Source organism: Gracilinanus agilis, chromosome 1 (assembly GCF_016433145.1).
Source record: "Gracilinanus agilis isolate LMUSP501 chromosome 1, AgileGrace, whole genome shotgun sequence".
Classification (NCBI taxonomy): domain Eukaryota; kingdom Metazoa; phylum Chordata; class Mammalia; order Didelphimorphia; family Didelphidae; genus Gracilinanus; species Gracilinanus agilis.
The window spans coordinates 148,236,851-148,260,726 of NC_058130.1; the positions used below are offsets into that span (position 1 = coordinate 148,236,851).

The 23,876-nt window shown below is 38.8% G+C and overlaps 1 protein-coding gene across 1 annotated transcript in view; it reads right to left on the reverse strand.

Annotated features, from left to right (window-relative positions):
* The window catches only part of LOC123248965 (Grid2 interacting protein), a 154,907-nt gene that overhangs the window by 67,332 nt on the left and 63,699 nt on the right, over positions 1 to 23,876 (reverse strand). Inside the window, exons 3-5 of the mRNA XM_044677897.1 lie at positions 9,966 to 10,220; positions 7,970 to 8,055; positions 3,357 to 3,426 (exon numbers count right to left, since the gene is read on the reverse strand). Coding sequence (XP_044533832.1) covers positions 3,357 to 3,426; positions 7,970 to 8,055; positions 9,966 to 10,220 — 411 coding nt within the window. The remainder of the gene's footprint in view (positions 1 to 3,356; positions 3,427 to 7,969; positions 8,056 to 9,965; positions 10,221 to 23,876) is intronic.

Sequence of the window (23,876 nt, forward strand, 5' to 3'; positions counted from 1 at the left end):
CTGGAATGATGTCCCTCCTCACTTCTGTCTCAAAGAATCCCTGGCTTCCCCCAAAGTTGAGCCCAAGTGCTACCTTTGACAAAAGCCTACACTTGCCAGTTTTTCAGATATTTCAGTCATATGTGACTGCTTGTGACCCTGTGGACATCTGTCCTTGGGGTTTCCCTGCTAGAGCCACCTCCAAATTACTTTGTATTTTGTATACATATTCTAGTAATCTCCTGCCAACATATCATTTCTCTTTTGTTTCTTCCTTCATATCCCCCACACCTAGCAAAATGTCTGGCACAAAGATACATGCTTGTTGAGAGAATGAATGAATTGAGAGATAGAACTCAACCATTATGTGAAATGTGAGAAGGTCACCTATTTTTAGTACTTCTAGATGCATTGCTTGGAAAAGCTGCATATTACATCCAGCCAAAGTCCTCTCCCTCATACCAGGACTTTGGTATTATGTTTAAGAAGATGCTTTCCTATAAGCTATTCATTTGTGAGATTAACCTACTTCTGAGAGCCCCAATCTCAGACATCCAAAATTATTTATTCATCAGATCAGAGCTAGCGTTTATTAGAAAAGTATCTGAAGGGGAGAGTAATGAATGCTGGAGGGGATGTGGCAAAATTGGGACATTAATGCATTGCTGGTGGAGCTGTGAACTGATCCAGCCATTCTGGCTGGCAATTTGGAATCACGCTCAAAGGGCTATAAAAGAATGCCTGCCCTTTGACCCAGCCATACCATTGCTGGGTTTGTACCCCAAAGAGATCATAGATAAACAGACTTGTACGAAAATATTCATAGCTGCGCTTTTTGTGGTGGCAACAAATTGGAAAAGGAGGGTATGTCCTTCAATTGGGGAATGGCTGAACAAACTGTGGTATATGCGGGTGATGGAATACTATTGTGCTAAAAGGAATAATAAACTGGAGAAGTTCCAGGCGAACTGGAGAGACCTCCGGGAACTGATGCAGAGCGAAAGGAGCAGAGCCAGAAGAACTCTATACACAGAGACTGACATTCTGTGGTAAAATTGAATGTAATGGACCTCTGAACCAGCAAAAATGCAATGACCTAGGACAATTCTGAGGGATTTATGGTAAAGATACTGCCCACATTCAGAGGAGGGACTGCAGGAGAGGAAACATATAGGAAAAACAACTGCTTGAACGCATGGGTTGGGGTGGACATGATTGGGGATGTGGACTCGAAACTACCACACCAATGCAACTACCAACAATTTGGAAATTGGTCTTGATCAAGGACACATGACAAAACTAGTGGAAATGCGCATGGGTAGGGAGGGTGCGGGGGGGGGTTGAAGGGGAAAGGAGGAGCATGAATCATGTAACCATGTTAAAAATGAATATTAATAAATGTAAAAAAAAAAAAAGGAAGAGTCAAAAAAAAAAGTATCTGAAGAAGTGATTCATGGATTCCCTAACCTCTTCTGCCTAGGTGAGATTTGTTAGGAATAAAAGTTGGGGGGACAGCTAGATGGCTCAGTGAATAGAGAGCCAGGCCTGGAGATGAGAGGTTCTGGGTTCAAATATGACCTAAGATACTTCCTAGTTGTGTGACCCCAGGCAAGGCATTTTACCCTCATTGCCTAGTCCTTACTGCTCTTCTGCCTTGGAGCCAACACACAGTACTGATTCTGAGACAGAAAGTAAGAGTTTTAAAAAATAAAAATAAAAGTGGGGAGCATAGAAACTTGAATACCACCGCCATCTAGGTCAGTGATGGGCAACCTTTTGAGCTTGGTGTGTCAAAATTTGCCAAAAAAATGAGCATAATTCAGGTGGTGTGTCACTTTGAGAAAAAAAAAACATCATTTTGCAATATTTATAGTTTAAATAACAAAAATGTATAATTGTAATATTTAAATGTATTTATAAGCCCAAACAGGTAAATTAATATAGGTAGAATGGTCATCTATAGTGCACAGAGTGTCTACACTACACTACGGCAAAGATATCATCCTTGGCACGCAGCCCCATACTTCTCTGTAGGCAGCCGCATACGGCCACGTCATTGAAAATGGCTACACATGTCAGTGCTGACACATGTGTCATAGGTTTGCCATCACCAATTTAGGACTAAAATTTCTTACTTCAATACCAGATTGTAAGACCCAGTTGATAAGGATAATAACATTCATCAAACCTGAACTCCAAAGTTGAGGGGAAAGATATACAATTTGGCACAAAATTAAATGGGTGATGAATATAAGAAGACCTTCCAGATCTGCCAAGACCTATAGGGATGTTGAATTGTGTCATTTGAGTTGTGTAATGTCACCAGATTTCCATGACTCATGATTTCATTCCTCAAGCCTGCTGGACAAAAGGGTAATGATTTATCTCACAGTCTTCATTCACTCTTACCTACTCCTACATGCAATAATCCGAACTGACCACATCACCTACCAGCGTCTATACCAACACCTCTTATTTGTCAAACTAGAGAAATGCCAAAAGGAGAAGGATGTCTACCCACCTCCTCTACTGGGGTCAATTTGAAGTTAATAAGCCAATTTGACTTCATTGTTCAACCATCCCTGTGCTAGAGGATACAAAAGATGACTCTCTCTCTTTTCAGGGTGCTTATAATATAGCTTAGGAGAGAACCACATACATGGAATAATTAGCAAATGCAAGACCATATTGGATTCTAAGTGCTAGATTGTATGGTATAGCCTCTAAGAGCTACAGGAATTCATGAGAAAGTGAAATTATTGACAGCTGAAAGAGTCAGAAAAGGCCTTGGAGCATGAATTGGATTTTCCTAGGGGGAGAGCAGAAGGAACATATGCCAGGTGAAGAGGAAGTTCACGTGGAATTATGGAGATGATCTTATTAGAGTGCACGATGCATGTTGGGGAGTAGGGGGAGATGAGAATAGTGAGGCCAGATTACAGGAGTCTCTGACGGGTAAAGGAAGAAATTTGAGGTTAATGTGATGTGCATTTGTGAGCCATCTTGATTTCTCAAGCAAGAGAAAGCTGACATGATAAAATAAATGCCTTAGAAATATAAATGTAGTGGCAGCATGCAAGATGGATGGGAGAGTTTAGATATTAGCATCAGGGGGGCTGTTGTAGTAATCCAGTCTCCAGTCAAAATCCATTTGAAGTGATGAGAACTTGGTTTGGAATAATAGCAATGGGAATGGAAAGGATATAAAAGATATTCTGAAGGAAAAATTGATATGTGAGACTGGAATATGGTGATGGAAGAGAAAGAGCATGACTTTGAGGCTGGATAAATAACAATTAATGAATCATGGGATTACTAATTGAAGCAGAGATATCCTGATTACTTTGGGAACATTGGTTTAACTAATAGCTCCTGACCTCATGTCCAATCCATTAAGGAACAAGATGCGGTCTCCTGGCTTGAGGGAAGCATTTTCAGCTGGACTCCCTGGAATCAAGGAGAAAAATATATACGTTAAGTGTGTGCAGTCTTTCATATTGTTACAAAATTCTCAGGTAAAATAACAATTGTTCCTCGGAGTATTGACAATTCCATTCAGGCAGGCTCTGTAATGCTCAGGGGATATGATGATAATAACAATAAAAAACAACAACAATAATGGCTAACATCTATATAATGCTTACTGTGTGTCAGGCAATGTACTAAGCACTTTATAATCTCATTTGATCCTCACAACAACCTTGGGAGATAGATGCTATTATGACTCCCATTTTATAGATGGAAAAACTGAGACATAGACAGTTTAAGTGCCTTGCCAAGAGTCATATAACTAGCAAGTGTTTAAGGAAGAATTTGAACTTAGATATTCCAGAATCGAAGTCTAGCATCCTACCCTAGAATCTCAGAGTTGGAAGGAACCTCAAAATTCAAGTTCAATCTAAAAGAACATGAAATATTCTACAACATATCCAATCCTTTGCTTAAAGTCTTTCTAATCAGGGGAACCTTCCAAGGCAGTCTATTCTACTGCTGAAAAGTGCTAATTTTAGGAAATTTTTCATTACCTCAGGCTAAAATTTTAGGAAATTTTTCATTACCTCAGTGCTTCAAATTTAAATAGGAAAATAGAAGTCACCAAAATTTGGGGAAAGGTTGGAAGAGGTGCTAAGAGGGGACATAGAGAAGAGAAGACTAAGGGGAGGTGGAAGGGGAGAAATGATAGCTGTCTTCATGTAACTGAGGAACCAGGTAGAGGAAATATTAAACTTGTTCTGCTTAACCCCAGAGAGCAAAGTTGAGAGCAATGAGTTGAAGTTTTAGGAGGGTATATCTGGTTGAATACCTGGAAAATCTTTCTCACATTTAGAGCTGTCCAACAAGGTAATCAGTTGCCTCAAGAGGCAGTAATTTCCCCATCCTAAGAGGACTTTAAGCAGAGGGTGAATGACCAGTTGCCAGGGAATTAGAGAAGGGTTTTATCTTTATATAGGGGGTTAAACTAGACAGTCTGTGAACTCCCTTCTAACACTTGGATTCTCTGCTCAAAGAATCATGGATTGAGGATTGGAAGAAACTTTTAAGGTGATCTCATCCAAATTCTCTCATTTTAAAAAATGAAAAAAGTAAGGTGCAAAGAGATCACAGAACTGAAAAAGTACATTTTAGGAGATAAAAATCTTGCCTAGTCCAACCTTCTCCTACTACAGAGGAGGAAACGGCTTCCCTAAGGTTGTCCATGGTCACACAAGAAACAGAGCAAAGGTGTGAACTCCCATTTTTGGACTCCAAACCCAGCATTCTTTCCACAATCATGCTGCCTCTCAAATGTGAGTTCTCTTAACTCTCCTATGATTCTCTGTGGTAAGAAAATACTCTGCTCTTGGAGCAGCAAAGTAGTGCCAGGCCTGGAGTGGGAAGGTCCTCGGTTCAAATGTGACCTCAGATACTTCCTAGCTGTGTGACCCTGGGCAATCCCAATTGCCTAGCCCTTGATGCTCTTCTGTCTTAGAATCAATTCTAAGACAGAAGTCAAGGGTTTAAAAAAAATCCTGCTCTTGCTGAACACAAATATCATAGAAATGGAGCCATCCATTGGTTGTGCTACATGGGCTCGTTTTATAGATAAGGAAGCGGAAATTTAGGGTCACCAAATGGTCAGGACTAGAGGTATAATTAGAATTAAAAACATCTGACACCAGAGCTAGTACTCTTTCCACTGTATTATGCTACCTCCATGTCTTTGCCATCGACCATACAGGAGGTAAAATGTTATAGAAGAGTCAATATTCACATGGGAGCAGAACACAATGGAAAGAGTGGTGGCCTTGGAGGTAGGTGACCCAGATTTAATTTTGCCCCTCTTACCTACAGCCCGTGTGACTTTGGGCAGGTCACTTTTCCGAGTCCCAGTTTTTCTTCTGTGTGACAATAAGGTTGGAGAAGAGGGTAACTAAGCTTCCTTCAAGTTCTAGGTTTCTATTATCATATATCACATATGAACCAACACACAGTGAGATAAGTAGAACCAGGAAAGCAAAGTACAGAATGACTATAACCATGTAAATGGAAACAAAACCAACAAAACAATTGAAAACTAAACAAAAAGGATGACATTCATACACACACACAAGCAGTTTGAAGTAGAAATATATCTCCTTCAATAGGGGAAAAGGCAGGAATGAGTGGTAGGGAGAGAATTTAGAGGGAAGACAAAACCCAGAAAGGACAAGCCATGAGCAAAACAACTTCCTGGTCCGAAAAATAGGGATTTTAAGGGGGTGGGGGTGCTGCTATATGGGACCTTGGTGGAGTGCCAAGCCTAGAGTTGAGAGAACCTGGATTCAAATCTAGCATTAGGCACTTCATAGCTGTGTCATCCCAGGCAAGTCACTCGACCCCCATTAGAATCAATCAAAGGCTCCCCTCTACAGAATCCTTTCATGCCTAGGGATGCTGGATATCCTGGCACACTGACCCAAGTGCCTGCAGCCCTGAGGAAAAACTGCTGGGACTCAGGGCTCTGGGCTCCTGTGTACCTTCTCTCAATCAGAGCACCAGTCACAGGCAGGGGGACATGGGAAGGGGTGCCTGGATCTGGGCAGGTAAGGGTTCTCTTAGCACTGGGTGACCAGGGAGGGCTAGGGAGGACGTATGTTCTTAGCTACTGTGAAGTTTTATTTATGAAGGCTTTTAGAGGGGGCAAAAGAGAGAAAATGCAGACAGCAGAGGTGCCCCTTTCCCACTCCCTCTAGCCAGTGGGCTGCTCTCTGTTCACCCCCTTCCCTTGTTCCCCATCCCCACGTCCTAGAACTGGACAGAAGCAGCATCTGCCTTTATGGATGATGACATGTCTCATCTATCTTCCCCTCCGGATCCCTAAGGGGGTGCTCATTAACTAGGTAATGACTGGCCAAACTGTGGTACTCCACAGAAAAGAATGAAGTGGACTGTTTCAGAGAAACCTGAGTAGAATGAATGGATGCCAGGTGAGATGAGCAGAGCCAAGAGAACAAGGACAAAAGCATTGTAAAGAGAAACAGCTTGGAAAAACTTAATCCTGATTGATGCAATGATCAACCACGTCTCCAGTGGAACCACTACCATAAAGTATGTTTACCCACTTCCTGAAAACACTTCCTGACCAAGGGGATGGACTCCAGGCTCAGAAAGAGACCAACCTTGTTGGCCATGGCCAACTTGTGGTCTCATTTCATTGGACTATGCTAGCTTGTTATGTGATATTTCTTTCTTTCAGTTTTTAATTAATACATGAGGGAGAAGGATAGCAATAGTGATAACAAAAAAAGGACCACTGCAACATTAAAATAAATGTCCTTAAGAGAAGGGAAAGAAATTCAAAAGGAAACACAGACAAGCAGGACAGTTCTGAAAGTATTAGAGTTGTGTTTGCATGTACATGAATATGTAATATCCATATAGATATGTACTTATATGTTTTATATCATATAATTCTTATATACCATGTAGGCTTATATGAAATGATACTTATATACTCTATATGGTTATAGTTTATATGATAATACTTATATACTATACACTCATATTTTATGACATAATACTTATATACTATATATGCTTATGTTTTATATAATACTTAAATACTGTATATGCTTATATTTTATATAATACTTAAATACTATATATGCTTATAATTTATGACATAATACATACTACATATGCTTATATTTTGTATAGCATAATAGTTATATACTATATATGCTTATATTTTATATGGCATAAGTTATATAGTATATATGCCTATGTTTTATATGACATGATACTTAATACTATATGTGCTTATATTTTATGATATAATACTTATATACTATATATGCTTATATGCTATATATACTGTATTATATACTACATATTATAAATAATATATTTTAAGTGAGTGATATGAAGTAGAGAGTCACAGTTTCATATGCAACATTATTTTTGTGTTTTGCTATGCATATCAAATAGATTCTTTTCTGAGTATTTAAGTTCAGAATTCTTTTTTTTTGTTTTTAAAAGAGATAAAAGATACTGAATGGTGTGAAATTATAATACCCAAGTTTATCCTCCATTAGATATGAGACAATTCCTTCCCAACTTCTTTGCAGAAGTGGGGAACTATGGGAGCAGAACACTGCATGTCAGATGTTTCCATTGTGTTAGTTTGGATCAAACTTGTTTTCTTTTCTTTTCTATGAAAATTATATAATAAATTGGGAAGTATGTAGTAGATCAAAACTCAGGTGCTCATAACATTGTATCATCATAGATTTGGATTTGGAAGGGATCTTAGAGTGGTATGGCTCTGTGGAAGTCTTCTCACTGGGATCTGTCCAGAAGAGAATGAAGGAGTATCCCTTCCCTTTCTCCCATCTCTGATCCCTCTATGGTGATCCTCCCTAGGATATCTGGGGCCTAAGCCTCTGGAAGAGGGACCCAACAAAGCCATGCTTCATCTCCTCCTTAGAACATGGCTGCTGTCTCTCTTTCTAACCACATCAGCACTACTCACCAGGCAAGACGGATTCTATCCATACTGGGGCATGACCACGAAGTGTGAAGCCAAAACTTTTGTTGCCTTTGTACACTCTAACTGTCCTAAACAAGGTAAAAAGAAAGAAATTGGGATAGTCTTAAGTAATACCACTTTTCTGAGGTCTGTCCCTTTCCTGGAGCCTGTACCATCTTAGGGATGGGATGAGATTTATCTTCACTTTCTCCCACTTACAATACCAGTGTCTTTGTTTGTTTGTTTTTAAACCCTTACCTTCCATCTTAGAATCAATACTGTGATTCAGTTCCAAGGCAGAACAGCTGTAAGGGTTAAGCGACTTGCCCAGGGTCACACAGCTAGGAAATGTCTGAATCCAGATTTGAACCCAGGACCTCCCATCTCTAGGCCTGGCTCTCAATCCACTGAGCCACCCAGTTGCCCCTCAATATTAATGTCTTAAAACAGATTCTGGAAAAGACAAGTAGAGCTAGATGGACTAGTCCAGTTGATATTCCTTCTTTGGCGTTTGCCTTTCTTCATCTCCATAAGTGTTCAGACAATTCCAGTGATACTTTTTCTGTAGCCTTTCTCTAACCTTCCTTCTTCCCATCACAACATGGTAGCCTGAAAGAATTTTGTGGGGAATATTCCCACAAAAGAATGGCATGCAAGAAAGGAAGGGGGTGATCCATCCCCAGTCATTATTGTCCCAATCCCTTCCCTTCCCACATCACTGCAAAACAGCATGGGAAAATTTCACTCCTCCAAAAGAGTTATAGATTATTTGCAAGGAAGGGAGAAGATAATGTTCTCAATCCCCAATCACTTGCTACCTCAAACAATTCATCAGGAATTAATCTATGAAGTTAATAGAGATGCATGTGGGGAGTGAAATCATTTTTCTTGCTGGTAGAAAAAAAAAGGCAGTGGTCACTAGTTCTACCTAGGCTTTTTCAGCCTTGATTCCAAGTTGGTTTTTTATAGTAACCTGGGGAATGATTGGAAGGGGATGTGAAAAAGGAATGAGTAGGAATAAAGGTGGCAGAACTGAGGAAGAAATAGAGCCCATTGCCCAATGGGAGATATTGCACAGTCACTTGGAAATATGAACTCAAACTCAAGCTTAAAGTCAGGTTGAAGAGGCCACTTTAGAAGTCAAAAAGGGGCAGGTAAGTGACTCACTGGACTGAGAGCCAGCTCTAGAGATGTGAAGTTCTAGATTCAAATCTGACCTTAGGTATTTCCTACTTGTGTGACCCTGGGTAAAAGTCACTTAACCCCACTGCCTAGCCCTTACAACATACAGTATTTTTTTCTAAGATGGAAGATTGAGGGTTTTTTTAAAAAAAAGAAGTGAGTCACACACATATACATATGTAAGTGTGCATGTAATTCCATTTGTATATGTGGGCTAAATCATGATTTGATGGGTTAGATTGACTGGCTAAGTCTATAGAAAATTATATTCCACTATTCCGGAATTATAGGGAGGCACTGGATCCTTTACTAAGACATACAGAATTTTTGCACTAGAAGAAATTTTAAAAGGTCATCTTTAAAAAAAAGTCATCTAATGTATAACCCAGCAAAATCACTTGTTGGTTCTGGAAGGGGGGAGGGAAAGAGCATGAATCATGTAACCATGGAAAAATATTTAAATTTTTTTTGAAGTCTACACAAATTTTTTCTTAAAAAGCAAATCACAAAAAAAGTCATCTAACTCATCTTCCTCCTCCTGTACTATCAGTTTACATAGCTGGGTACCCATAAACATAGCACCGTCCACCCCAATCTTGGCTTCCCCGTACCTCTCACCAATAAGCCTTCCTATTGTTCCCTTCCTTCTCAGTCAAGCCCAGCTCCCAAGAGTACTTTGTCTCCTATGGTACCTGGGCATCAGCAGATCTAAGGACTCCCTGATCATCCTCAGAGCTCATCCTTGCCATCTTCTCTTTACCTTACCTCCCCAAGCCCAGGAGAAACAGGCTGGGGAAGAGTTAAGAGCATTCGTTACCTGCGGGCAGCACCTGAGCCAACTCGGCTGGCAATAAGAGACGTGGTTTTCCTCAATCCTTTCCCCACATCTTCTGGACCCCGAGGCACTGAGCTAGCCCGAGTAGATACCATCAGGCGCTCGGGGTGGTCCTCGCTGCGGCTACGGCGGAGCCGGTGAGTCTGCTGTCCCCTCTTGGTCCGGCAGAGCTTGCTGATGAGACTTTGAGACACGACTTCGTCGAAACGCTGCCGGTGCTTCTTGGGGATGAAAATCCTAATAAAGACAGCGGACAGTGAGAAGAAGAACCAAAGCGGGCCCATCTCAGAGAGAGCGCCAGCAGGAAGAGGGGTCTGTAAGGGTCCTGGGAGAAACCGGAACATTAGTAGTTAGTACTGGGCATAGAACAAAGCCATTAAACTATAAGCCTCTCCATAATAATAGCTTTGCTATAATCCTTTAAGGTTTACAAAGTCCTTCCCTAAAAACGACACTCAATTTTTAAAAATAATTTTTACAATTTTTTTTACAATAATTACTCTATCCATTTTATAAATGACGAAATGTAGGTGCAAATAAGTTGTGTTACCTACTCAGGGTCACACAGCTAGCAAATGCCAGAGTCAGGATTTTCACTGCTCATGACTCCGAGGCCAGCGTTCTCTTCGCTCTACTCTGCTGGGTTTTAGCGCAAGTTTGGCAGCATCTCTAGCATAGTACAGGAACCTACCAATAGACACTGGGAGGTCGGAGTGTCCTCTTCATGTTAGTGGGTACAATTAATGTTCCTCCTCAAATGTTCTTTCTCTGCTAGATACATGATTCCCACAGGGCTATGGACCTAGGTAAGGCATATCTGTGATCCATAATAATTACCCATCCTCATAAGCCAAGGCTGCCAGAAATTAATTTCCCAAAGCAAGTACCGTTGTTTGGTACCCCACAGAGAATAACTTCAGAATATATAAAATGTTAGATAGTAACTGGTCCAATTCATTCACTGCTATTGGTATCCTTATAAGAAAGGACAATCATGAACCTTTTCTAATTATCATTATTGTTGTTAAAAATCAACACCATAAAAATCTTTATTTATTTATATGTACACATCCCTAAAAATTCTATTATTTATATATTTGTAAATATATTTGTGTAATTTTTATTATTTACATGTTTATGTATAAATATACTTATATAATTTAATTATCCATATATTTATTTATGAATATCTTTCTGTAATTTTATTATGTATTTGTTTATAGATATATTTGTGTAATGTTTATTATTTACATGTTTATTTATAAATATACTTATCTAATTTTATCATTTATATATTTTTGTTTATAAATACATTTATGTAATTTTATTATGTATTTATAAATATATTTGTGTAATTTTTATTATTTACATGTTTATTTATAAATATATTTATGTAATTTTATTGTTTATATATTTTGTTTATACATATATTTGTGTGTTTGTTTATATATTTATTCATAAATATATTTGTGTAATTTTTATCATTTGTATATGGTATTTATAAGTATATTTATATAATTTTTATTATCCATACATTTCTTTATAAACATACTTATGTAATTTTATAATGCCTCAAAAATAACCCTCTAAGAGAAATGTAAAAGTATTATTATTTTTGAGGCATTTTAGTTGTGCTCAACTCTTGGTGATCCCATTTGAGGTTTTCTTAGCAGTGATCTTGGAATGGATTATCATTTCCTTCTCCAACTCATTTTACAGATGAGGAAATTGAGGCAAACAGAATTAAGTGACTTGCCCAGAGTCACACAGCTATAGAAAGTGTCTGAGGTTGGATTTAAATTCAGGAAGATGAGTCATCCTAATTCTAAGTCCAGTGCTCTATTTATTGCGCCACCTAGCTATGAAAGTATTATTTTGCAAATTGGCAGAAAGTTGAATTATTATAATGGAGGTCATATGACTAGTAAATGGAAGGTCTGGTATTTGAACCCAGGTTCTCTGACTAATTCCAATGAAATATCTGTTACCAAACACATAAGAGATTGTCATAAGCTAAGATATAAAATAGGCCAGTCTTTAGGAAAAGAGGGTAGGCCTCTCTGTCATCATGGGCCAAGCCTCCTTGCCTCCTCAGGTCCAGATAGTCAAGTACTATCTCCATGGCCATGCCTCAGGCCAACCACATAAATACATACACACATACACACGTATGATGAGCTCTTGGGTAGCTTCTCTGAGAGTTTCCACATTTAGGCACAGAGAACTGATATGGAAAAAAACAGCAATGCTCAAAAAAAAGTTCCTTGGCGCCAAAGATCTGGTTTTTGTCATCCCTGTATCTGCCACGGTACCAATGGTAGGGCCTTGCAAAGGGTGAAGGCTTGAATGTCTCTAGCTGTTGTACTTGCTAAGGAAAGTTGAGAGAAAAAGAGCACCTACCTGTGCACCTGACCCACCATGAAGCACCGTGAGGGTGACAGGGATGACTAAGACCTTGACCTCAGAGATTTTATTCTAGTAGGAGGCAGGAAGCATGGCATCTCCTAAGTTAAAATACCAAAGGATTAAACTGAGATGGAAAGGATCTTGGAAAAGTGAAAATCATTGATTGCAACAGAGACTGTTTCTTTCTTTGTACTTGGGTCGCCAGTGTCTGGAACATAGTAGGTACCTAATAAATTCTTGATTTATTATTATTATTATTAACCTGTTGAGTGAGGGCTTAGCCCTGGATATAGCAGAAGCCAGGGAGGGCCCTCACTCCAGTTTTTTCTCTTTCTGTCCTCAGGAAGGAAGTCCTTGGAGCCTAAAGACCTGCTGTAAAGGTCAACAGGAACCAACTGGCAAAAGGCTTTGGATAGTATTGCAGAAAGTTTATGTTCTTTTTATTTATTAATTCTTTCATTTGGCTTCAATTCTACCTAGTATTTTCTTTATTCATTTTTTTAAAAAATGTCCTTCACTCAAGTCTCTGAATTGACTCCCCTACCTTAAAATGGAAGGCAGTATTGACACTGGAAGGCAAGACTATTACAGCTTGGTAAGCCATTGGCTTATTTCCATGGTTTTGTTCTCAGTGAGCAATAAGAAGCAGGGACCTGGATCCCTGAAGCCATGAACTTGGCAAACGATTTTAAACAATTATCTCATTTTATCCTCACAACACCTCCCTCCCTCCTCCTTCCCCCAAGTATGTGGGACAATTATTATGCCCTTTACAAATGAGGAAATGAGCCCTTGGAGAGTAGCATCCCTCCTGCCCCTGCCTGAAGTAACCCACTTAGTGGTAGAGCCAGGACGAGAATCCCAGATTCTCAGAGGTAGATGGGACCTTAGAGGACATCGAGGCCTTCCTGTCACATCCCCAAGAAGTCTGTCCATAAAGCCTGCCAGGCAGGCTTTGAATGCTCTTTTCTCCCTTCTTACGTGTGGTAAAACCCTTTTTTGCCAGTCCCTATTCTCTTTCTTTGCTTCAGTGTCTGAAGAGGTAACCCTTCTCCTTGCCATATGCCTTTCCACTGGTGTCACTGATTCTCATCTCCTATCTTGTGGTACTGGGGGGGGGGGGGGAGGAAAGCCTTGGATTTGGAATCACAGGTCTTGTGTTCAAATCCTAGCACTGTTACTGATTACCTGTGTGACCTTAAGCAAATCATATTAATCTCTCTGGTCCATACTTTGCTAAGTCTAGTCCACACTCTACTAAGGCTGGCAGACTAGACTAGGCAAACTCAAATAGGAACAGAAATATGAGGGCTCCATATCGACTAAGAAAACAACAAATTAACATTGATCTTAATAGAACAATAATCATATATTGTATTTTTATTCATTCTTTTAAACACTTCCCAGGTTCATTTTAATCTAATGTGGGACACACATTCTGGAGTTTGGCAGGCAGTTTGTAGCTCCTGGCCTCAAATTTGACACTTCTGGATCAGATGACTTAAAATTCTTTTCACCTTTAAATCTATGAACCTATAATTATCTTCTCTCTGGAGCATTCCCCCTCCACCTCTGTGTCTATGTCTCTCTTATTTTCCTTCTTTCTTTTATCATTCATTCCCTTCTGCCCCTGCCTACCACTTACAAATATGTCCAGATCTCCTTAAGAAAAAAAACAAACTTCCCTTGATGTTGTCATCTCATTCTTGTTTGTATCTCTTCTCCCTTTCTTGGCCAAATTCCTAGAGAAGTCTCTCAATAGTCTTGCCTCCATTTTCTCACCTTCCACTCTCTTCTTAATTCCAACAGTCCCCAAGGACAAGACTTTTTCCACACTGCATCAGGTCAGCTGGATTTAGTGGGTGAGACAAAGGTGAAGATCCAACAAAGAAAACTGAGATTGGACAGTCAGATACATACAGAAAAGCTGAGATAGCTTTTTCTCTCTTGAGACAGGGAAGTATGTCTAGGAGGAAAGGGGGTGGACAACAGTTTCAAGGTGAGGAGGACTGAGAAAAGATCAGTGCATTAAGAGGTCATTGATAAAAGAAAAGCAACTAGGTGGCCTAGTGGATAGAGCTCTGACCCAAGAGTTGGAGGATTTGAGTTCAAATCTGACCTCAGATACTTATTAGCTGTGTGACCCTGGGCAAGTCATTTAACCTTTTTGCCTCAGTTTCCAAACTGTAAAATGGAGAGAATAATAGCATGTACCTTACAAGTTTGTTGAAAGGATGATATAGCATCTGTAGAGCACTTTTAAACCTTAAAGTATAATATACATTCTAGCTATTAGTATTGTCATTGTTATCATCATAATTATTATTCATAGAACAGTTGCAGTCCTGTGGTGAGGTCAGAAGTGAGATTGTACATACAGAGCTATATAAATGCATCTTACTAGTTTTTCATGTGTATATATTCAATTCAATTCAATTCAACAAGTTTATTCAGAGAGTATTATGTGTCAGGCACCGGGCACTGGAAGCAGAAGAAAAATTAAATAGCTGCTACCCTCAAGGAGCTAACATTCTACTGGGAAGAAACAACTTGTACACTTCAATAAATACAAAATAGACACAGTCTTTCAAGAAGGAGGCATGCCCTCACCTCCAAAGAAAAATCTGTTGGAGTAGGAATGCAGATGAAAGCATTCGATTTTTCACTTGTTTATTTGAGTATATGTTTTAGGGTTTAGGTTTTATAAGATTAGACACTCACAAAAATGAATAATATGAAAATGTTTTGCATGACAATATATGTATAACCCAGATTGAATGGCTTGTCAGCTCTGGGAGAAGGGGAGTAAAGGGAGGGAGGGAGACAATTGGAATCAAATAACCTTAGACAACTTATGTAGATATAGCCTCTTGCCTGGAGTTAGGAAGATCTGAGTTCAAATCCAACCTCAGACACTTCCTAGTTCTATGATCTTGTGCAAGTAACATTTGCCTCAGTTTCCTCACCTAAAAATGGGGATAATAATAGCACAAACCTCCTACGGTAGTTCTGAGGATTAAGTGAGATAGTAATTGTAAAGCACTTAGTTCTTGGCATATAGCAAATGATATATTAATGTTAGCTCTGGGGGATTCAAATATACTCCATATATTTCTGGTGCAGAAACTCATCTTCACCTCTCTGAAGGTCTTGTGCCTTTTATCTGGATCAACTCAAAGCTTCTTGAGAACATCCCAGTCTAGGGCAGGTTATTTCCTTTAATGCCTTTCTTACACTTAATGTTCTTTGATTTGAATTGAACCCAAACTCTCCTGAGTCCATCTGGACGATTCCAGATATTAGGAAATTTTTCCTCAGGTTAAACTAAAGTCTGTCCCTCTGAGATTGACCAATTGATTGCCATTGCTTCTGGTCCTCTAGAGCACAGCAAGCAGATCTAAACTCCTCTGACATATAAAAGCAATTCAAATACATGAAGATAGCTATCATCTCCCCTCCCTTCTGCACATAAGCAGCATTTAGATCTTAGATTTCAAGCTAGAAAAGACTCCAGAGGTCATGTTGATTTCTGTTCTTATTTTAAAGATGAAGAAATGGGAGGCTCAATGGAGTAAAGTGATTTGTCTAAGGCAACACAGTCTTAAGTGGCAGGCCTATTTAAATCCAGCTTCTCTAACTCTAAATTCAATATTCTTCCCACTTTACTATGGGCTAGTCATCCCATCTCTTTCGGTTGCTCCTCATATGGCATCATGTAAGACATTTGTCATCTTGAGCTCCCTTCCTTTGGATCCATTCTAGCTTTCTAGTGCCCTTCCTAAGAGGTAATACTCAAAACTAAATATGATCATTCAGATGCAGCCTCACTAGGACAGAGGAGGGTAGGACCATCACCTCATCATTCTATCTATTCCTTAACATTGGCAATGTCCCAATGACACCATGTAACTCAGAGTCTTGGAATTCCATTGGGCTAGCAAATCATATATTGAAAATTCAAGAATAGACAGTGCCATAGAAATATTAAAACAACCAGAAAATAGTCTCCTGCTAATTAGATGGATGTGTTCTCTATGAAGTGACTTATGGGAAGGGACAGAAGGACTGTATAAAATGAGAAGGAAGAGTTGCTCAAGGTACTTAGTCTTCCTTTACTTGGGCCATTATAGTTTTCCTTATGATAGGAAGAGAGTTGGTTATGTAGTTGGAAAAGTTTCAGGTAGAAAATATCCCAAGCAAGTCATTTACCTTCTTAGTGCCTCCAGGCAAATGTCTACAACTATTAGCTGATGCTGATATGAATTAATAGAAAAGGTTTCCTCTTGGGGGTTCTCTAAAGAAACCATGTCCTAACCTGCTCTCACAAATATTCTCCTTATATAGGTTCTATCTATTCAGAGTTTCATAGCAGCATTAGATAGGATTTTTTAAAAATAGAGGCAATCTAAATGTACAAAAATGGAATGGTTAAATACATTGTGGTAAGTTAATACAAAGGAATACTATAAGACTCAAGGAGGGGTTGGAATCTATGGTCAAGGGAATACTCATACTGATGAGATCATGGATACCTCAAAGGACCAAAATACTAAAGGAGGAAATCAATTCCTATGACATTTTCCCATTTGGAATAGATTCTAATTTATAGATTCTGTGGCCTAGGATCTAGGAATGGCCTGGGATGTAGTCAAGGTCAGGGCATAGATCCCTCAAGGGACCTTTAGATATTTTTTTGAGGGAGGCTTCCCCATAATGGAAACCATGCTTTTGTTTTAGAGCCTGCCACCAGCTAGAATAATCATTGGAAAAAGAATTGAACAGAGCAGAAAACATAAAGGACAAATACTTCTATCTTCTTTAGATACTGTTGCTAGTGAATACTGAAAATAGGAGGGGAGGAAAAGAGAAACTCAACCACTGGTAGCCTGAAACCCAATCAAGGAAAGCTTTTGTTTTTGTTTTTTACAATCCTTACCTTCCATCTCAGAATCACTACTGTGTATTGGGTCCAAGGCAGAAGTGTGATAAGGGTAGGCAATGGGGGTTAAGTGACTTGCCTAGGGTCACATAGCTGGTCTGAGGCTAGATATGAACCCAGAGACCTTCCATCTCTAGGGCTGGCTCTTAATCCACTGAGCCATTTAGCTGCCTCCCATCCAACCAGGGAAAGTTTAAGGAAGAAAAGGGTTGAGAGAACAATTCTGATTTAGGTTTTATTACTTTACCATTTTAAGATTTCAATAGTAAATTCGAAATTATCTTTGTAACTTCAGAGAATTCAGGAGTCTTTTCGTTTTCCAGGACTTTTTTCCCCCTTAGTTTTCCTATCTGGAGCAATATTATTTCTAGCAAGTAATAGAGGTTAATTTAGATCAGATAAAGATTTAGATCAGTTGAAAAGATTTAGATCAGCAGAAAAAACTACTTCTAATTCTCTATTTGCTTTTCATCTAGCAGTCACTTCCTCTGTAGCTCACCCCCCCCCCCACCCCAAATCATTTCTTCCATCCTTGATGTATTGCCTGAGACATTCAGAGAAAAACTTCTGCAGAATTTAGGATAAGTGAACAATGACTAAATAGATAATATGCACTGAAAAGGGTAGTAATAATTTTCTCTGGAAACCTAGCCCAAGTAAATAGAATTTTATGACTAGTAGCTTACTTGTCTCTTTTCCTCTCTCCCATTTTTTCTCTGTCTCACTTTTGATCCTCCATCCCCAATTCATTAGTATAAATGTATCTCTCTCCTTGTCTCTCTTGTCTCTGGCCAAAGTAGGGATCTAAAGTATGATTTTAGTAATAGAGATACTCATTTAATTAAAAATTTTGTTGATTATTCTAAATTTTAAAATCAATGAGAACATTTTACACTTTGAAACACAAATGGAAGTTGTTTTTCGCGTATTTGTGACTCTGGTTTTTGTGACAGCAACTGTTTTGTTAGAGAAAAGGTCCCCGACCCCTGCTTTAGATTACAGCTTTACTTTAATACTAGCTACTACCAGTTGTGATTTGAGCATTTATTTAATGATTATTATATACTAGGCATAGAATAAATTACACGCACTAAATCCTTTCACATATGGTGACTCTCACAATAAATGCTCAAGATGAGAAAACCAAGGTCAGAAAGGTTAAGTGATTTTCAAAATGGCACAGAGCTTATAAATAGTTAAGCCTAGGTTCTAAGTCCAATGTTTTGCCTTATTATATTTTAGCTCTACCTAGCCTACATGATCTTTAATGTATTTTATTATACCAAAACATAGATTTGCATCTAAACACACAAAATAAATGAATCCCAAGCCACACTAATAGAATCGTATATTTCAAGAACTGTTTTAACTAGATATAGAGTCAATTAATAAATAAGCACTCCTGAATATAGGAGGGGATAGAATGTGATCCTTCTTTCTTTTTGTCTTTCTTTTTTCTCTTTTCTCTATCTTTTTCTCTTTCAATTTATTAAGCCTTTATCAAGCATCTGCAGGATGCTGAAGCCTTTGCTAAGTACCATAGAGGTTTATACAAAAGATAGTCCCAGTCCTCAAAGAGCTTACATTCTACTTAGTGGAAAAAAACCATGTATGCAAAAAACTCCTACAATATGTGTATAAAGTAGATTCAAAATAATTGGGATGAGGACATAAGGAATAGGACAGATCAGGGTGGATTTTCTATAAAAGGTGGCATTTGGGAATTGAGGGAACTTTGAGGTAATTTAAGGAGTCTATGAAGTAGAGATAAAAAGAGAATGTATTCCAGGGAGGGGGGACAGCAGATGTAAAGGTGAAGTGGTCCAAGATGGAACGTCATACACAGGAAACAGCAAGCTGGCCATTTTGGCTAGAATATAGAGTACTTGAAAGAGAGTAATGGGTAATAAGCCTGAAAAAGAATGTTGAAGTCAGACTTTAAGGGCTTAATGGGCTTTTTATTTGATCACAGAGGCAAATGGAAATCGTTGGAGATTTTTGAGCAAGAAGGTGGCATGGTTGAATCTGGGCTTTGGGAAAGTTACTTTGGCCAATATATAGTGGATGGACTGAAGATGGAAGAAACTTGAAGCACAGATCTGGAGGTTTGGACCATTGAAATAATACAGTTAAGAGTGGATGAGAGCCTGAACTTAAGTGGTGGCCATGTAAACAGGGATGCTGGGATGAATATGAGAGAAGCTGTAGAAGTAGCACTGTTCACTTAATAATAAATATTTATTTAATGGAAATAGAACCAGCAAGACTTGGAAACTGATTCAATATGAGGAGTGAGGAATAATAATGAGTTGAAGATGACTCTGAGGTTGTCAACTTGGGGAATTAGAAGGATAAAGTTTAGAAGATGAGAGCAATTTACAGAAAAGAAAATGTGTTTTATTTTGGACATGTGTTTATGTTCAGTAGACAAGTAATATAGTACAGGAGTTCAGGAGAAAGACTTGGGCTGAATATATAGCTCAGGCTAGAGCTGAGAGCTGAACCTATGGAAGCTGATGAGATTACCAAGGACAGTTGAGTGATATAGTACATAGAGTGCTGGGTCTGGAGTTCAAATCTGGGCCCAAATACTAGCTGTGTGACCCTGAGCAAGTCACTTAACCCTATTTTCCTCAGTTTCCTCATCTGTAAAATCAGAGAAAGAAATAGCAAACCACTCCAGTATTTTTGACAAGAAAATCTCAAATGGAGTCAATATGAAATCAGACATGACTGAACAATAAGAAGTAGAGAGAGAAGAAAACAAGTCCGAGAACTGAGCCCTGAGTTACCTTTACACAAACAGTAGAGCAAAGATAATGATCCAATAAAAGAAACCCCCAAAAGTGGCCAGACACAAAATTTGAAATTCAAAATGTATGAATATTTTCAAAATTGTAAAATATCAGATTAGGAGAAGAAATAGGGAAAAATTTAAATAATTAAATCTTAGGAGCAAAAATGAACATACCATAAGCAATGTGGATAGAGAACCAGGCCTAGAGATGGCAGGTCCTGGGTTCAAATTTAGCCTCGGACACTTCCCAGCAATGTGACCCTGGGCAAGTCACTTAACCCCTTTTGCCTAGCCCTTACTGCTCTTCTGCCTTGGAACCAATACACAGTATTGATTCTAAGGTGGAAGGCAAGAGTTAAAAAATAATAATCCTGTGGAGTCAATAGCTAAAGTATTATTATCCCTGTTTTAAAAATAGGAAACTGAAGCTCCAAGGAGTTAACTTACTGGTTCAGGGTCACTAGGCTAGTTAAGGGCACCAGTGGAATTTGAACCCAGATCTTATGATTCCCATCTTTTACTACTACAACAACTGCCATCTGACAGTAGGGACCACCATTCAGGCAAGGGGCACAGGGGAGGTGAGTCAGCAGAGAAATGCTGAAAGGGAGGTGCAAATGCATTCAAGATAAACTCCACTCACAGTCATGGGTTCATAAATTCAGAGCTAGAAGGGGCATTGGATGTCATATAACAGAGCCACCTTATTTTATGTTAAAGCCCAGATCAGGGAGAGAACTCATCCAGAGACACCCAGATACTAATGGACAGCACTGGGATTTGAGTAGGAGATCCTCCAATTCTAAATCCAGCACTCTCAGTATGACTAGAAGGGCATCATACATAATCAGAAGACTTGGTGGGTAACTCCAGGCTCTGATATGCACTAGCTATGTGACCTTGGGCAAGTCACTTAGGCTGTGAACCTCAACTTAATCTGTCTGTAAAATGAGGGTGATTAACATTTGCATTCACTGGGCTATAGTGGGGAAGGTACTTTGTAAACTGTAAAATGTTATAGAAATTATTTCTTAACTGTGTGACCCTGGCCAAGTCACTTAACCCCCATTGCCTAGCCCTCACCACTCCTCTGCCATGAAACCAATACATGGTACTGATTCTAAGATGGAAGGGAATGTTTGTTTTTTAATGTCATGGAAATGTCAGCCTTCATTGTTATTGTGATGATTCTAACCTTCCTTTCCTCCCCTTTCAGCAAAGCAGGCTAATCTGAGTCATCCTCAAAGGAGACAAGGGTCCTTCCGGAGGAAGCTTTCTGATTAATGAACTAGATAAATAAGATAGTCTATAGTTTGATTAATTTCCTCTCCTGGAACCTGTCCCTATTATCCAGCATTAACTTTCCACTCCTCGTTTTTATCTATTGTTGTCCTTGAAGCTCTTCTGTATCAGATGTACTTGATATTCTTCTTTTCTTGGTATTTATCTCCTTAACGAAAGGTCAACCTTCCCTCTCTGCTTTGCTGAGCCAAGTTAGACACAGTGAGTGGATTGGATTTTTTAAAAAGACTTTTCCCTCAGAAATCAATTTCTTCTTGAACCTTAAATGCTCTTGGGAGGATACTGTTTAGAAGTCATGAAACAATTGGTGTGATTTTTCTTTTCTTTGTTGCATGGGCTGTAATTCTCACATTTAGATTTGCTTATGAGTTGGTGGAAGTTCATGAATGAAGATGTCAAGGCAGGTCTAATGTATAACTTCCCCTAAATCTGATGAATCTCCATCTATACATCTAATGAGTCTAATCATCCAGAAGAAGGATTCTTTTTTTTTTTTAAGTCTTTCCTTCTGTTTTAGAATAATACTTAGCAATTGCTTTCAAAGCAGAAGAGCAGTAAGGGCTAGGCGTTTGGGATGAAGTCATTTGCACAGGGTCACACAGAAGTGTCTGAAGCCAGATTTTAATCCAAGACCTCCATCTCTAGACCTGGTCTCTATCCATTGAGATAACTAGCTGCCCCAGAATCATATTTTTAAATACAGAAAATAAAATACAGAGAATTACAAAAGAAACCGGTTTTATAGATACATATATCAAGATACATATATTTTTAAAACTTTTACTTTTTGTCTTAGAATTGATACTAAGTATTGCTTCCAAAGCAGAAGAGTGGTTGGGGTTAGGCTAGGCAGTTGGGGTTAAGTCATTTGCCCTGGGTCACACAGCTAAGAAGTGTCTGACGCCAGAGTTGAATCCAAAACCCTCATCTCTAGACCTGGCTCTCTATCCACTGAGCCACCTGGCTGCCCCTAGAAAAAGCATTCTTTATGAAGTTTAGAGGAGGTCTAGTAGTACTATAAAAAACAACAACAACAACACTGAATTCTGAGTCAAAAGACCTGGGCTCTCATCTCGTTTAAGTGATTTGGAAACTTTATGACCATGTTATATCTCTTCACTTCTGAAACTCAGTTTACTTATCTGTAAATTGAGAAATATAATATTTTCACTACTTACAAGATTGTTGGGAAGAAAGTGCTTTGTGAACCATAAAGCATTACAGAAATGTGATCCGTTATTATTATTATTCCTTGCCAACTCCTTCCCTCAAGTGCTATCTCCCCTACTTAAATCCTCCCCATCTGCCCTAGCCATGAATAGCTAAGAGCATGTTAGTGACCATTTTAGTCAGCTGAATATTATTCAAATAGCAAAATATTATTCAAAAATATTTAATGTTAAATTAAATATTTTTATTTCATAATACATTTAAAAATATTCTGGCCTAACACCCTCATCCTCTTTTACATAAGAGGAAACTGAAGAATTTAGTGACTTGTCCAAGGTTACACAGGTGGTGTCAAAGGTGGAAATGAACCCAGATTCTCTGACTTTAGAGTCAATATAACATGGTGGATAGAAAGCTGGTGCAAGTCCCAGCTTAACACACATTAGACAAGTGCCCTAAACTTCTCTTAAGTGCCCTAAACAACTCTCTTAAGACTAATTTTCGGGAAAAGGCGTTCACTTGAAGTGGCAAAAATTTTCTGAAAATGTCCTCAAACAACGACATTAGAGATCTAGGCCCTATTGCAATTCATATTTTGTTTCTAAATGTCCAATAGAAATAATCTCTAATTACTCTCATTTGCAGATTTAAATAAATACACATATCTGGACTCAGAGTGAATGCCACAGGATCATAGTATTTAAAGCTGAAAAGGAAACAGGGAACATAGAGTCTAATCCTCCAGTTTTATAACTAAGGACACAGAGGTGCACTGAATGGCTTGTCCTTTGAATTAGAGGCAGAGCTATAACCAACTACTACCTGAAGTTCTGACTCCCAGGCCAGTGTTCTTTGTGCTAAACTAATTGAATTTATATCTATGTGGACTCTCTTTCTGCTTGGTTATGAAGGTACAAATTATAGGTCTTATTCATCTTCTTGGAGAGTTTTCCAGCCTCTGCTATGAATCTCTCTGAGAGGCCCTTCCTTTGATTTATTTATTTTTTTAAACCCCTACTTTCTGTCTTAGTAACAATTCTAAGGCTAGGGCAAGGGCTAGGCAAACAGGGTTAAGTGACTTGCCCAGGATCACACAGTTAGGAAGTGTCTGAGGCCAGTTTTGAACCCATGTCCTCCTGACTCCAGGTCTGTCATTCTATCCACTGTGCCAACTAACTATCCCCCTTCCTTCAATTTAATTAAGCTGAAGCTAGGCTAGCATGTGTCAATGATAATAAAGTCCTAGGATTGCTAGCTACATAGTTGTCTTTGTGGTATA